General features: G+C 39.8%; 1 protein-coding gene across 1 annotated transcript in view; it reads right to left on the bottom strand.

The window, feature by feature from the left end:
* SOS2 (SOS Ras/Rho guanine nucleotide exchange factor 2) overlaps window positions 1–13,905 on the bottom strand; it is a 100,120-nt gene extending 86,215 nt beyond the window's left edge. The window contains exon 1 of the mRNA XM_040226783.1: window positions 13,777–13,905. Coding sequence (XP_040082717.1) covers window positions 13,777–13,863 — 87 coding nt within the window. The 5' untranslated portion in view covers window positions 13,864–13,905. The remainder of the gene's footprint in view (window positions 1–13,776) is intronic.
* Window positions 13,906–15,737: the final 1,832 nt, after the last annotated feature.

Raw genomic sequence — 15,737 nt, 5'->3', positions numbered from 1 at the left:
AGAAATGAAAATGTCAGAATGCCTGGAGATATAGAGAATATCTTACAAGTTCAGAGAAGAGGGAGAAAACATGTCATGCACAAAGTAGACAACATTAAATCTGCTCCAGATTTCAACAATAATACTAGAAGTTGGAAGGCAATAACTTCCAACCTTTAATAAGATCTTAACAAATTATCAATCAACTGTTAAGGTATAATGAAGACATGCTTGGATCTAACATGGCCAAAAATTTTACTCTCACATACTCTTTTTCGTTGAGCTTTATAGTTTGTACCACAATAAAACAAGCATACAAATCAAGACAGAGAAAAATATGGGATATAAGAAACAAAGGAACCGATGCAAGAGAAAAGCCAAAGGAATGCCTAGGATGAAGTGAAGAAAAATTATGAGATCTGTAAAACGAGCATAAAGGTCACCAGTCCAATCAGAGCAGACCAGGAGGCTGTGAAAGAAACTATCTCAAGAAGACGAAATTAACAGAGTATCTGATGGATCTAAAACTCTCGAGAGAATATTTAGACAACTGGTAGGGAGTTTGAGCTTAAATTGATAAATACATAGAAAATACACAAACAAGAACACAAGATAATTATTAACTTCAATAAAACGTTAAGTAGGAAAGAAAAAGGGGTTTAACTATAAATAACATATAGTATATGATCATTACGTACAGTAATAATACTATAAACTCTGAATATTGATCCAACCAACATTAAGATAGAAGCGTGGAGGGGGAGGGGAGACAGGAAGTATGTACATGTGGTAAATCTATGTGTGTGTGTACAAAAGATATTAGAACCTTACCTTCCATAGTAGGAAGCCAACAGATACTGCCCAAAACAGAAAGGTCAATAGAGCAGAAGCACTTTTTTTTTCCTTAGAGATACAGAATACTGAAATAAATCACTTTGAAAAATTAAAGGGACTGCATCTAGGAAGCAAAAACTGTTGTGAATAGTGAGGAGATACTGCTATTTTTCCTAACAAGCCTTATAGAGCTAGTTATCTTTTCATTTCCAAGAGTAATTTTGATAAAAACAAACTTACAAAGAAACATAATTTGAAGTGGGGAAGTGAGAGAGAGAAAGGACACCCGAAGCTGGAGACAATAACCAATAACGAAGTCTGGATGAGAAGAGCTTAACTAAGGCAGCCGGAAATCCATATAGGACTAACATCCAAAAAACCTGGCATTACGTTTTTTTTTGGAAATTCAAAATAGATGGGAGAATAAATATTTCCTGTTACATGCCAAAAGGAAACTTAATTACACTCCACCATATATTTCTATTATATCAACAGAACAGATATTTAAAATATATGTATAAATACATATAAATATATGTATAAAATAAACATTTATATTGGAAGTTTAGCTTTAAAAAGTCCATAAGACTGTTTCTTATTAACATTCTTCCACAAAAGCCAACAGCCCCACTCAGTACAAATGACTACGCATGAGAATTAAGATAATGTCTAACTGGGATACAGATTTTTTCCATGATTATCATTTCAGTAAGTAACCTGAAAAGCAACCTTAACACTGAGCATCTGAGTTTCTTATGCTAAACTCACTAAACTGCAAAGATGAAAAGTCATAAAAACAAATATAAAATCTTAAAATCCTAGCTATAAATACTAAAAAGGACATCAAAACGACAACAAAAGATAACCGTACTTTGCAATACCACAGTATTTACTATCTCAGCACCCTGAGACAGTAAATATAAAATTACCACATCAGAACTCACTCAAACTCACTTTTCATATTTTTCTGAAAGACTAGGCAGAAAAAAGAGCAATTAAAATAATTTTCAGTCTTTAACAGTAGATTAACAAGTCAGACCTGTATTTCCGTTACACCATATTTTCAAATTGCCCAAAGGTCTTTCCTTACACATACACTGTAAACAGAAAAATCATACTGCTAGATTTCTGTGTAGACACATATAAAAGCATTAAACTTAATTTTTTAAATTGATAAACCCTAGATCTGACAAATTTCAGAAATGTTATTTCCTAATACATATATATTTTCAGTTTCCCATACTCAGAATCAAATAAAAAAATTTGCTAGTGCAAATTGTTCAATCAACTAACATTTGCGTTTAGGGTATGGCAGAAAGTGAAGAGGAACTAAAAAGCCTCTTGATGAAAGTGAAAGAGGAGAGTGAACAAGTTGGCTTAAAGCTCAACATTCAGAAAACTAAGATCATGGCATCTGGTCCCATCACTTCATGGGAAATAGATGGAGAAACAGTGGAAACAGTGTCAGACTTTATTTTGGGAGGATCCAAAATCACTGCAGATGGTGACTGCAGCCATGAAATTAAAAGACGCTTACTCCTTGGAAGAAAAGTTGTGACCAACCTAGATAGCATATTCAAAAGCAGAGACATTACTTTGCCAACCAAGGTCCATCTAGTCAAGGCTATGGTTTTTCCAGTAGTCATGTATAGATGTGAGAGTTGGACTGTGAAGAAAGCTGAGCACCGAAGAATTGATGCTTTTGAACTGTGGTGTTGGAGAAGACTCTTGAGAGTCCCTTGGACTGCAAGGAGATCCAACCAGTCCATTCAAAAGGAGATCAGTCCTGGGTGTTCATTGGAAGGAGTGATGCTAAAGCTGAAACTCCAGTACTTTGGCCACCTCATGCGAAGAGTTGACTCATTGGAAAAGACCCTGATGCTGAGAGGGATTAGGGGCAGGAGGAGAAGGGGATGACAGAGGATGAGATGGCTGGACGGCATCACGACTTGACTGATATGGGTCTGAGTGAACTCCGGGAGTTGGTGATGGACAGGGAGGCCTGGCGTGCTGCGATTCATGGTGTTGCAGAGTCAGACATGACTGAACGACTGAACTGAACAATATAAAAATAAATCCCTTGGATACACAGTCTGTGTATTTATTCATGCCAAATTCTTTATTTCATTGTCAAAATTTCTGCAAGGACACAGTGGCTCAAACATCAATTAAAAATACTGAAAGTTATAAGAGTTAAAATTCAATTTAAAAAGAAAAAGCAGAAGATTTTACCCTAAAGATGTACATTAACTACAAAATATTGCTGATACAAATGTTTAAAAATCTAAATAAATCAAAATACAAACTTTGTGGGTTCAAAGACTCAATACTGTTAATATTTCAATTTTCTTAAAAAAAATCTATAAATTCAACATAATCCCAATCAAAATTCCAGCAAGGTATTTTTTTTTTGGGGGGAGGGGTAGAAATTGACAGGCTAATTTTAAATTTTCTATGGAAATGCAAAGGTCCTAGAATAACCAAAACAACTGTGGGAAAAAAAAGTCGGAAGGCTAAACCTACCTGATTCCAAAAATTTTTTATAAAGGTGTAATAATTAAATAGTGTGGTAGACTGATGTAAAGATAGGAAAAAAGGGATTTCCCTGGAGGTCAAGTGGTTAGGCTCTGTGTTTCCATTACAGGGGACTCTGGTTCAACCCCTGGTTGGGGAACTAAGATCCCACACGCTGATGGCCAAATAAATAAATAGAATTTTCTAAAAAAAAGAAAACAGATCAATGGTACAGAACAGAAAAACCTCCCTGTAAAACCTCTCTATCTCTTGTTCATTTAGTTTACAAACTTACACTATTCGTTAGCAAATAAACTGCAGCAGGTACCACAGAATTAAGAAAAACTTAGAAAAAAAATAAAATTAATACTGGCTCTTTTTCCTGTGGCCTGGGGAAAAGGTCACTAAGTATATTTTATTCAGTCAAACTTTAAGACTCCCTGGGTCAAATGCTCATATCCTTCAGCATCCCACCAAAACTACCATATGCACTCTTTCTTAAAGAAGATCTGCCTGCAAGGTGCCTGCACTCAAGGAGTAAATAATGCAGATTCTCCTTTCCCATCTCTCCACAACTGCCTTCCTCCCACTTAACTGAAGAAGGGCAGATCTCTTATCTTGAATGTCGTTATTCCTCTGCAGAGCAATAAATAATAAATTCTATGACACAAAACAAAGAGATGGTGATAAATACTTCTCATTTAAATGATAAATATTTCTCATTTAATCTTGCTTCTTTCATCCCCTAGCCTAGAGTAAAAAAAATACACTATAAACGAGGAGACTCATGAGAACAAAGAAAAGAAAGCATCTTTAAAAAAATACTAAATACAGCCAACATCATCTTATTTCAGTAAGGAGAAACAATTTAAAGCAAGTTTTCACACCTTATCTTTCTATCTTACAATTAGAATTCAGAAGTGAAATGACTGGCACATAACAAGTATTAACACATTCATCTGAATTGAAAAATTAAGTCAGACTTGGTCTGAAAGAAGATAAATATGATAGGCAGATTGGCTTGACAACTAAACTGACCTTTCCAATTGGGTTAGGGGGGATATTTTCCGTAAGATGAATGAGTATGGTAGGCAGAATTCTAAGGTATCTGGCTCCCAAGATTCCAATCCCTGGTTTACACACCCTGTACACCCCTCTCACCTTGAATATGGGCAGGACCTGTGAATATGATGACATACCACTCCTGTGCTATTACTGTATATAGCAAAGGTTGGTAATTAAGTTGACTTTGAGTTAATCGGAAGAGATTATCCTAGGTGGGCCTGACCTAAATCAGGTGAGTCCTTTTAAAAAAGGGTCCAGAGACAAGAAACAGCAGCAGATGCAGTCCTGTTTGCCTTGAAGCAGTAAATTGAGTTATTACAGGCAGGACCATGGAGAAGAAATGGCAGCAACCTCTGGGAGCTGAGGCCCTCAGACAGGCAACTGAAGGAAATGAATTCTGCCAATAACCACATAAACTTGGAAGAGGATCTCAACCTCAGATGAGTCTGCAGCTAAAGCCCAAACCTTGATTTCAGCCTATAGACCCAAAATAGAGAATCCAGCCAGGCCATGTCTGGACTTCTGACAGTAACTGTAGGATAATAAACATGTGTGGTATTAAGCCACCAAGTATTTGAAAATTTGTTATGTGGAAATAGAAGGGCATGGCAACCCACTCCAGTATTCTCGCCTGGAGAATCCCATGGACAGAGAAGCCTGGAATGTTACAGTCCATAGGGTCGAAAAGAGTCAGACACAACTGAAGCAACTTAGCACACACACAACAGAAATTCGAAACGTTTATGTTCTTTTGAGCAACTATGTACTACTAAAGTAAGTGCTCAGTCTCTAAGTCATGTCTGATTCTTTGTAACCGCATGGACTGTAGCCCACAGACTCTTCTGTCCATGAAATTTTCCAGGCAAGAATACTGGAGTGGGTTGCCGTTGCCTCTCCAGGGGATCTTCCCGACCCAGGGATGGAAGCTGCATCTTTTGCATTGGCAGGCTGATTCTTCATCACTGAGCCACATGGGAAAGCCAATAACAACCTAAAAGAAAGCACGTTGTCATACACATATACTAAAAGGATGAATGGTGTGCATCAAATTTTATGGTACTTAGGTTTCATTGGGTATTAAAACACTAATGTAAATGTTTTATTTTATTTTTTATTATTATTTTTTAAATGTTTTATTTTAAAACATCTGTACTTAGAAAACAAACCACTGAGTTGGCCAAAAAATTCCTTTGGTTTTAAAATAAAAAGACACATCTTTCATTTTCACCAAGAATTTATTAAGCAATGTATTCAACCATTCTGTTTCACAAACTTCGGCCATTTTTCAGGCAACTTCATAATTCCATCCACCCAAAACATTTTATCTTTTTGAGCAAAAAACTCATTTCAGGTGCCTTTTACAGTTTTCCAGGGAACTGAAATTTATTTCCATTAGGAGAATTTTATAAAGACTAAAATAAATGGAAATCTGATGGTGCAATATCTGATGAATATGGAGCATGTATCAGGAATAGCTAGTCAAGCTGTAACAGCTTTTGCCTGGTCATCATAGAAACATGTGGTCTTGTGTTATCTTGTTGGAAGATCATACATTTTCTGTTGACTAATTTCAGACACTTTTCATCCAGTGCTGCTTTCAGTTGGCCTCACTGGAAGCAGTGCTTGGAATTAACCGTTTGGTTTTCCAGAAGGAGCTCATAATAGAGGACTCTCACCAATCCTACCATATACACAACATCACCTTCTTTGAGTCAAGACCAGCCTTTGGTGTGGTTGGCAGTGGTTCATTTCACTTGCGCCATGATCTGTTCCATTGTTCATTATCGCTCAGTAGCCACTTTTCATTGCCTGTCATGATTTGTTTTAAAAACGGAATATCTTCATTATGTTTAAGTAAAGAATCATATGCAGAAATATGGTTGAGAAGGTTTTTGCTTAACTTATGTGGAACCCAAACATAAACGTGATGAACATAACCAAGCTGGTACAAATGATTTTCAATGCTTGATTTGGATATTTTTAGTATGTCAGCTATCTCCTGCATGGTATAATGTTGACTGTTCTCAGTTAATGTCTTGACTTGATCACTATCAACTCCAACTGGTCTACCCAACCATGGAGCATCGTCCTGTGAGAAACCTCCAACATGAAATTTCACTAACCACTTCTGACACATTCAATCAGTCACAGCCCCTTCTTCATGTAACACAAATCTATTTTTGTGTTCCAATTGTGTTTTTACCTTTCTTGAAACGAAGTGAAAGTACCTCAGTCATGTCCGATTCTTTGCGACCCCATGGACTGTAGCCTGCCAGGCTCTTCTGTCCATGGAATTTTTCAGGCCTGAATACTGGGGTGGGTACTGTTCCCTTCTTCAGGGGATCTTCCCAACCCAGAGATTGAACCCAGGTCTCCTGCACTGCAGGCAGATTCGTCACCATCTGAGCCATCAGGGAAGCCCTTTCTTGAAATAGTAAAGTATGACAAAATGTTGCTTTTTCTTCCACCTTCAACACTAAGTGAAAGTCGCTCAGTCATGTCTGACTCTTTGCGACTCCATGGACTGTAGCCCTCCAGGCTCCTCTGTCCATGGAATTCTCCAGGCAGGAATACTGGAGTGGGTAGCTGTTCCCTTCTCCAGGGTGTCTTCCCAAACAGGGATCAAATCAAGGTCTCCAGCATTGCAGGCGGATTCTCTACTATCTGTGCCACCAGGAAAGCCTTGAACACTGAACACTAAAATGGCTACACAAAAATTCTCTGGTTTGGTAAGTTTTTAAAATGCACACTGATATGACAGCTGTCAAAAAACTGTGTCAACTGAAGTTACAGACAACTAAGCACGCTACTAAAGCCACCAGATCTTCCTGAGTGGTTCAGCAGTAAAGAATCTGCCTGTGGGTCCGATCCCTGGGTCGGGAAAGAGTCAGATGTTAGACAAGAGTTAACAACCGAACAACAACAAGGTCAACTTACAGAAAACCAGATGAACTTTTTAGCCAACTCAATATATCCTCTGAAACTAAGCTTAAAGATGAACATTTTTAGATGTCAACATAAAAATGTACAAAATTTTCAAAATTCTTTTGGAATACATAGTAAAAAAAAAAGTTAGAAAGCTCCTTTTAGGAGAAAAGAATCAAGACTGGGTGTTGATTAGACATGAACCTGGAGATGAAAGAACAGATGACGACTAGGCTTCTAGCCTGAGAAATGAGTGCAAGATCATTTAAACTGGGGACATTGGTTTATGGAAGATGATAGTAAGCTTGAACTGGGACACACTGTTAACATTTACATAGGAATTTCCAGTAAACAGGAGTTGCAGAAGTTTAGACAGGCTCCAAGAGAAGGACTCTTCAAGATCTTTGTCTGAAGACTTATCGGAGGTAAAAGGGCCACTCATGTTTTTATCTGCAGGAAGGTTGTTCCAGGCAGAAGAAACACCCAGTACAAAGCCCTGAGACTAGAACATGTCTGTGAGTTGGAGATACCAGGAAGCCAATGTGCGGCAGGAACAGAGCAAAAAAAGGACAGTAGTAAATGAGATCAGTGAGGTTAAGAGGGAAGTGGGGCAATACCAGACTGTAGAGGGCATAGCAGGCGGAGAGGACTTTGACTTTTATTCTGAGAAGCACTGAACAAGTTTTGAACAAAGGAATGACATGATCCCACTTACCTCTATGTGCTGAGAAAAGACTATGTGTTGGGATAAGGGGAGAAGAGAGGAGACCAGTTAAGAGGCTACTTTAATAGTCCTAGAGTGTTCCCAGAAGGTAGAAGTGGAAGAGTAAGAAATGGTGACTGAATATTGGTACAGTGTGAAGTAGAGCTAAAAAGATTTGCTGACACATAAAAAAACACAGAATTCAAGAATAACTCAGTATTTTGAACAACTAGAATGAGGAAGCAGCCATTTACTAATGTGGGAAATATTACAAAAGGAGCAAATTTTCAGGGGAAGAGAAGGAGCTCAGTATCAGTTGAGATGCCTATCACACATCTTCATGGAAGTGTTAAGAAACTAGATATCCAAGATCAGGAGGGAGCTCTGAGCCAGAAATATATATTGGAACCCATCAGATAGAGATGATATGTGAAGCAATGAGGCTGGGTGGGATCTCAAGAAATCTATTGTAAATAGAAACAGAAATTCAAAGACTAAGCTCCAGGGAGGTCAGGATGATGCATTATAGTAGGGAAGATGAGGAGATAAACAATGGTGAAGAACTAGGAGGAATATAGTCAGAGAGGGAGAAAACCATCAGAGGTTGGTGTCCGGGAAGACAAATGAGGAAAAGAAGGAGAAAAAGATCAACCGTGAAATGTTGCTAATGGGTCATTTAAGAAAAAATTACAAAGTGCTACGTAAGTAAGAGGTAGTATTTGAGTTTATAAAGTGTTTTTATTTAGAAAACTGGGTAATGAAAACTTTACTTGGAGATAATACTAATGCTCTCATCTTGATTTTGATGTTATTTTCATTGTGTTGCTTCCTCTCTAAATATTAAAATGTGAAGTATATAACACTTTACACATTTAAAAAGTTTCTACTTACTATGTGCTCTTATGTAAAAAAAAGAAGAGAATTTTAGGTTGTTAATTTTTAACGTGACTACATGAGATAACGCTAAATCCATTAGTTCCATTAAAATTCCTTCCTGATTCAAATATGCAGGCTAACAGAGGATATAATCAAACCACTGCTCCGTTGAAAGAAAGGCCCTGATTAATATAAAAGATATAGATTTGATTTATGTCAAGTGGTAACACAGGTAATGCTTTGGATACTCAGCATAAAACACTTTAATGGAATATTATTGCTCCAAATATACCATACCAAAATTAAACTGAAAACAGAAGACTACTAAATCATGGCTGACAGGAAGCTAAATGCAGCAAGCTAAAATGCATTCCTAATGCTCATCCAGTTCTGGCTGAACCCCTTGGGTCAGTTTGGGTCATTATTAGTTTGGAATAATTCCAAATGACTCCCTAGAGTTACATTCACTGTTATACTCAGTGGCTTTAGGAAATCCCAAATAGGCCTCATGTCACAAAATCATAGTTTCTCCTATTCCTTTTAGCTGGAGTGATCTCTTCAAAAAAGCAAGTTTGATCAAGTTAATCTAATTAATTTGTTACATAAATAACCCTACAGGATTTTCTATTCTCAGGAAAGACCTTAACCTGAGTCTATGTAAGAGTCTCCCAACTTGCTCAACTCCTTTTCACTTGATCTCAGTTCCTAAAGTCATGGTCCTACCTTACCCTACAGCTCCAATCTTTCCTCTCCCTTTCTTTGTTAATTCCTATTGACTTTTCAAATAATTGTTTACCTCTTTACTGTCTCTCTCCCCAGGCCTCTCTGCTACAGTCATTTATTAAGAGAATAGATGTTTTTAATGAGAGCAGGGCCTTACTACAACCTCAGTATCAAGGATATTGCCTGGCACGTATGAGGCACTCAACAAATATTTAAATATATTCTCCAGAAGTCAGCACTAATGTTACTTCCTTAAAGAAGCCTTCCTTGACCTTCTGTCAATGATACCAATTTCATTTTCTCAAAGAACTCCCATGCTTTTCTTCTGGGTCCCAGGAAAGATCCAGTGCAATCTTCTAAAACAGTTCCAAGAGATATTAGTACAAAGGCATTTCTGAATCAAAACCTTCAACCTTCTCTTCCACCCCCAACCCCCAGCATTGAGTGCCATTAATTAACTCAAACATTCTCTCACATCTCCTGAATTTTAACAGATATCCAAGAGTAAACTATAATGGTTGAGGCAGAAGGTCAATATTAAACCTGAATTAAGTTAGACTCAGGAACAAGGTAAGTTTACTGATTCTTTCTAGCTTTCGGTGACATTTGTAATGACAGATAATAAGAAAATTTTCTTCTCCATGGCTAGCCTGGTGAATAATATTCTACAGAAAAGGCATCTACAGGGAAATATCAGAGACTAAAAAATCTGCTAAAATGATTTTAAGGCATGTTTCCCCATATGTAGAATGTTTACACTGACTTTTCTTAGCATACGATTCAAATAGCACATGCACAAAGTACCACAGGCATTTCAAAGACACAGGTAATAAGATGCATTTACAAATATATCCCACACTCTTTTTCCCCCCAAGTAATATGATAGCTTCAATGTTCTCGAGGAGTAGTAATGAGAGCAATTACGTCTCTGGCTCTTTTTAGGTAAGATACATAATTCAGCAGTAATGTTAACAATGCACATATTATCCATTAGTAGTGTCATATTGCTCTACCCTCTGTAGTTCTCTATGTATTTAAATGCCCTAAGTGAAGTTCTTTTTTAATAGGTAAAGAACAAAAGCACAATAAAACAAAGAGTTAAAGAACACCACATTTCTATTTCCAAAATTATTTTTCCTTAAATCTATTTCTCAATGTTCATGTTTCTCCATAGTGAAATGAATATTTAATGTTGGTTTAAAGGAATCTCTTCCATTTTCAAAGTCAGTATAGTAACTTTATCAAATATATGTATGATTTTCAGAAAAATCAGGAAAACTTGAAAATAAGCAAAAGAGATAACTTACTGTTCTTCAGTCCAACACTATGCTTGATTACTACTGACTGGGCTATTTTACAAACGGGTAAGATTAACTTAAAGAGATTTTTGTCCGGCAAAGATGCAAAATCTAATCAGCAGGAAGATAACCCCAAACTTACTGCTTATGTTCCTGTAGGATATTAACTATTTTTGTGTCCAATCCAACAATCTTACCTTGAGATTCTTTTAAGTTTCCTATAAATACTAAACCTCCTCCAGTTTTCATATGAAGTGGCTTTTAGCATATCATAAGTCATAAATTAAGTAATAATTGAATCAAAATCACTGATACATGTTCATTCATACTGGCATGACAGTTTTGATTTTACCTTTCAGAAAATTATATTTTAACTGTTTTGAAGGTTCCATCAAGATGCACAAGTGAACTAACAGAACTAATTAAACCACCTGTTCTTTTCACACACACAGATATTTCTTACAGAACTTTTGAGTTCTACATAAACCAAAACCTCAAAGTTTAGAATTTTTAGTCTGTGTGGTAAACATTTTAGAGCAAGGCATCTTGGTTTTATTCATGTTTGTATCCTTAGGATCCAGTTTGGGGCCAAGTACCTACAATGTGTTCAACAAATGTTAATGAAACTAGCCCCCACATGTTTGATGGCAACATCCACCAGAGGAGAAAAGTCTGAGTAGTCTAATACTATTGCTGCTTTTACTATTAGTATTAATCCTAGTAGTGTTTGCAATAATCTGGTCAGCTGGAAGAAGGAAGCCATGTTCTAGATACCTTGAATGTGAAGACAGAGCCTCTGCCTAAGTGGCAGGAATTCTCACTGTACAAGAACACGTGTGGTAAGTACAGACCAGAATTTAACTCATCCTGCAAAGAGTGAACCTTGAACTCCTCAAGAACTACAAACCTAGCAAGCACTATAAACCTACGTGCTGCACAACCACAAAACTGGATATAACCTGGAATTACAAACATCAAAAAATTTGCAAAAACATAAAAAAAAAAAAATGTGTTCCATGGGAATATACCTCAATTCTAGAAAAGCAGTAATGTAATAAGTTAAATAAAAATTGTTTTTTTAATTCACCTCAAAAGGCCAGATTTCCTTAGCTGTATATATTCCATAAGCAAAGGACATACAAGAACTGTGGAATAAGGCAAGAGAGAGCTACAAGGCATCTGAGATCCAAGAAAACAAGCACAACATATAAATGCAAAATAACAGACTCAAAGCAATTAACTAGGATCGGATGCTATCCTGGGTTTATTTCCAGACTAACCTGAAGATATAAATCTGTATCTGTGCATGAAGGATTATTAGGGTCAAAGCTACCTACTGAATAAGTTATGCAACACATACTCAAATTCTATTTGCTACCAGAAAATACTAGTAAGAGACCTATACTGCCAACAACATAGGCCTACCTGATAACTGCATTCACATTTCTATGTGGTAGAAGGTTCAATCACTATCTAAGCATTTCCCTCTTTGCTTTTAACTCAGGCCAGTGTTCATTATCACCACTCACCACACTTGCCATTTCCTTCCCTCTCCTTATAGAATCGGGTTGCCCACGGAAGGAAGGTCAATGTAATACTTTAACACCTAAAATACCTGTGAAATGATAACTGTCTAGCTGCTCTTAACCGCCTCCACCAAATTCTTTAAAAAATATTACATGATGTTTGGCCCAAGGAAGGCAATACCTCTTCCTAAGAATCGTGAAAAAACGGCAAATCTGAAACTTGAATACGTGAGAGAATGTTTTTTACTTCAAAATACTACTACTTCTTTTCACTTAGAGAAATTTAATGTATGAAGATTTATTTTCCGGAGTAGTATTTTAAATTAACATTTATTCTTTATTATTTTAAAATTTATATTTGGTTATTTTGCACAAAAGGTAATAGGGACTACATCTGTATCAATGGCAAGGAAAGCCCATGCTCAGTATGTTTATCTTCTTCTGCCCCCATTTACACTCTTTAAAAGTCTTGACCTTACAAAAGGCTTTACTATAAAAACCTATGATTATTACATATTAAAAAAATGGTACGATTATTAACTAAATTCAGAAGAAAACTGACATCATCTACAGGACAGACGCACCCTAGCGATGTACCCAAACTAAAAAGATTTTTTATGAGCTGAGCCTTTTTCATCCCCTTAAAATGATTCTAAATAATAAATTGCACTCAGTGAAGAAAATGACCAAATTTTACAGGGGAAATCTCTCCTAAACAGGCGGACGCCTATGGCAGGAAGGGTGGAGGCACTTTAAATTGACCTCAAGAATTGTAAAATCAATATTATGGCTCACTGACATTTCTCAATCGAGAAATACCTCCATCACCAAAAAAAAAAAAAAAATTACCTCTTAAGTGAGTGGACACCCTTCACCCTTCAAACTGCCTAAGGGAACAGCCCCAAAGAATTTAATTAAAAGTGATTACTCGGCCTAGAAACGTGCTTTTGTTTTAGAAACTGTCTAAATACCAGCGGGACTTTCTCTTGCCCGAATCCAGCCCGAGGACAACAAATTGGTCAACGGCGGAAGTCGCCTGACGAAACGACTGCAACATGAAATCCAGTTTTATGATCATAACAAAACCTTCCTTCCGGGGCCAGGCAATAACTTGAGAAAACGTCCTTTGGGACGCAAAGGCAATCACAAGCCCCTAGTCGCCGGCCGGAGAGAAAGCGCTGGGCCCTCCGGCGCCGAGCGCGGGGAAGGCGTGCAGCTCCCCCGTTAGAGCGTCCGAGGGGCCGCGGCTCGGGCCGTGGCTCGCGCCCCGCCCGCCTGCCTCGGCCCCGGCACCTCCCTCGGGCCCCGAGGCCGCCCGGGCACCAGCACTGACCTTCCGCAGGGCCGAGACCAACAGTCCCCGCCATTTCGGACTGTTCTCTTCGCTGTAGAACTCGTAAGGCTGCGGCGCCTGCTGCATGGCCCCGGCGGCAGCGCCTCCGCATCGGGGGCGGCCCGCGGGCCGAAACGGGCCGGGCCGGTGATCTGACAGGCAGGGCGCGGGCCGCCTAGCCTCACCGGCCGCCGCCGCCTCCCGCCCGGGCCGCGGCTACGGCCGAGGCGGCTCGGAGGCGGCGCCGGCGGGCGGGCGGGGGCTCCGGGAGCGGCTTCCTCGGCCCCGAGACCTCGCCTCGCGCAGCGTCCTCAGGGGAAGCGCGGCGGCCCGTGAGCCCGAGCGGCCCTCGGCTGCGACTAAAGCGGCGGCCTCCTTTCCCGGTGGCGCTGGCCCGCTTCTCAGGCTGCTGCTCCTCCTTTGTCTGGGTTCGCAGCCCGGCCGGGGGTACAGCTGGCCTCGTCCCCGCCCGGACTCCCGCTACGGCCGTAGTAGGCGGACAGAGGCGGCGGCAGCTTGTGTCCTCATCGCCTCCTCTCCGCCCTCCCAACCGGCAACGCTGCCCTGCCTGGGCGGCCCGAGTCACCTCCAGAGGCCCTGGGGACCGACCGGGCGTGCGCGTCGGGCGAGCAAGCCACACTCCTGCGTGCACAGTGCCGGCCGCCGCCGCCGCCCCTTCAGCAGCCGCGCACAGCGCCCCAGGGCCACCGCCAAGCTCAGGTCCCAGCAGCCGCGGCTCGGCCCGCCCCCTCCGCCGCGCGCTCATTAACCAGAGTAGCCGGAGCAGCCCCTCACGGAGCATGCGCGCCGCAGAGCTGGCCGAGGCGCCGGCTGGGCGCGGGGGCCTTCCCTCGGGAGTGCGCGTCTCCTGGGCGCTCTCTGCGAGCCAGTTTGAGAAACACTCCCTAGCTCCCTGACTGCGTTTTACACACTCTTTCCCGCGACAATCCTGACTCGATGCCATTCCTCAAGCCTCAGAACTCCCGTCGTGGGAAGCAATATAGGGAGTTAGAAAGAAAGGGGTTTTCAGGCCGGACACGATGTTTAATGTATTTGTGTTCTACATGACTCTTCTGTATATGTATTTCATAGCGTAGTGTTGTGGGGACTGAAGAAGGTGAGGAGTGGAATGTCCTTGGCGCACAGTAGGGCCAAAAAAGGCAGACGGCAGCGTTATTCAAGCTTGAACTTAAAAGTCCTTCACTTACACGAGGCCTTATGTGTTCACAGAAATTTCATACCGTTTTGGTAAAACTTTCTATATTTTTGCATTGTTTTCTTAATGGTGTTCTCCAAATTGTGGCGGTGTGGAGGTGCCAGGTCCCACAAAACCTGGATCCGCCCTTGGGGCCAGCCCTACTCACTAGCAACCCCCAAAAGATCCCTAGACCTTAACCCCTCCTGAACTGAAGACTCTGGAAACTTTAAACCCGGTTAGCATAAATTTCATCCCATTAAAGATGCTGAGCACATACATAAATTACAATAGATTGTTGCCAGCCAACATCCCGGAGGAAGGGAAAGGAAGAACAAGGTACAAAAAAACAGTGCCACACTTCAAAATCGGTTCAAAATCAGTAGCAGAGCAGTTAAAACAAGCATCATTTTGTCATTTTGGCAAAATCATAATGGCAGAGTTGGAAAACTTAGATCATTTTTCTAATCCAAGTATCCACTGAATCAACCTTTTCAAATAGATAAGTAACAAGGATATGTTGTACAGCAAGGAAATATAGCTATTGTTTTGTAATAAGTTCAAGAGCAAAATATATTTTAAAAATTGAATTATGTTGTACACCTGAAACTACTGTAAATAAGAAATACTTCCTTTAAAAAGGAATGGCCACATCCACATCCCCATGTAATTAGGATAAAAGGTAGAATAATGAAATGCTTGTATTTCTCCAAAGAATCTTTCCATAAGTGAGGGCAAAGGCCTTGGCTAATCTAGACCTCTTTAC

The sequence above is a fragment of the Oryx dammah genome, unplaced genomic scaffold (assembly GCF_014754425.2).
Source record: "Oryx dammah isolate SB20612 unplaced genomic scaffold, SCBI_Odam_1.1 HiC_scaffold_26, whole genome shotgun sequence".
Taxonomy (NCBI): Eukaryota; Metazoa; Chordata; class Mammalia; order Artiodactyla; family Bovidae; genus Oryx; species Oryx dammah.
The sequence above is the reverse complement of the archived record's forward strand: the minus strand, read 5'-3'. Positions and strand labels throughout refer to the sequence as shown.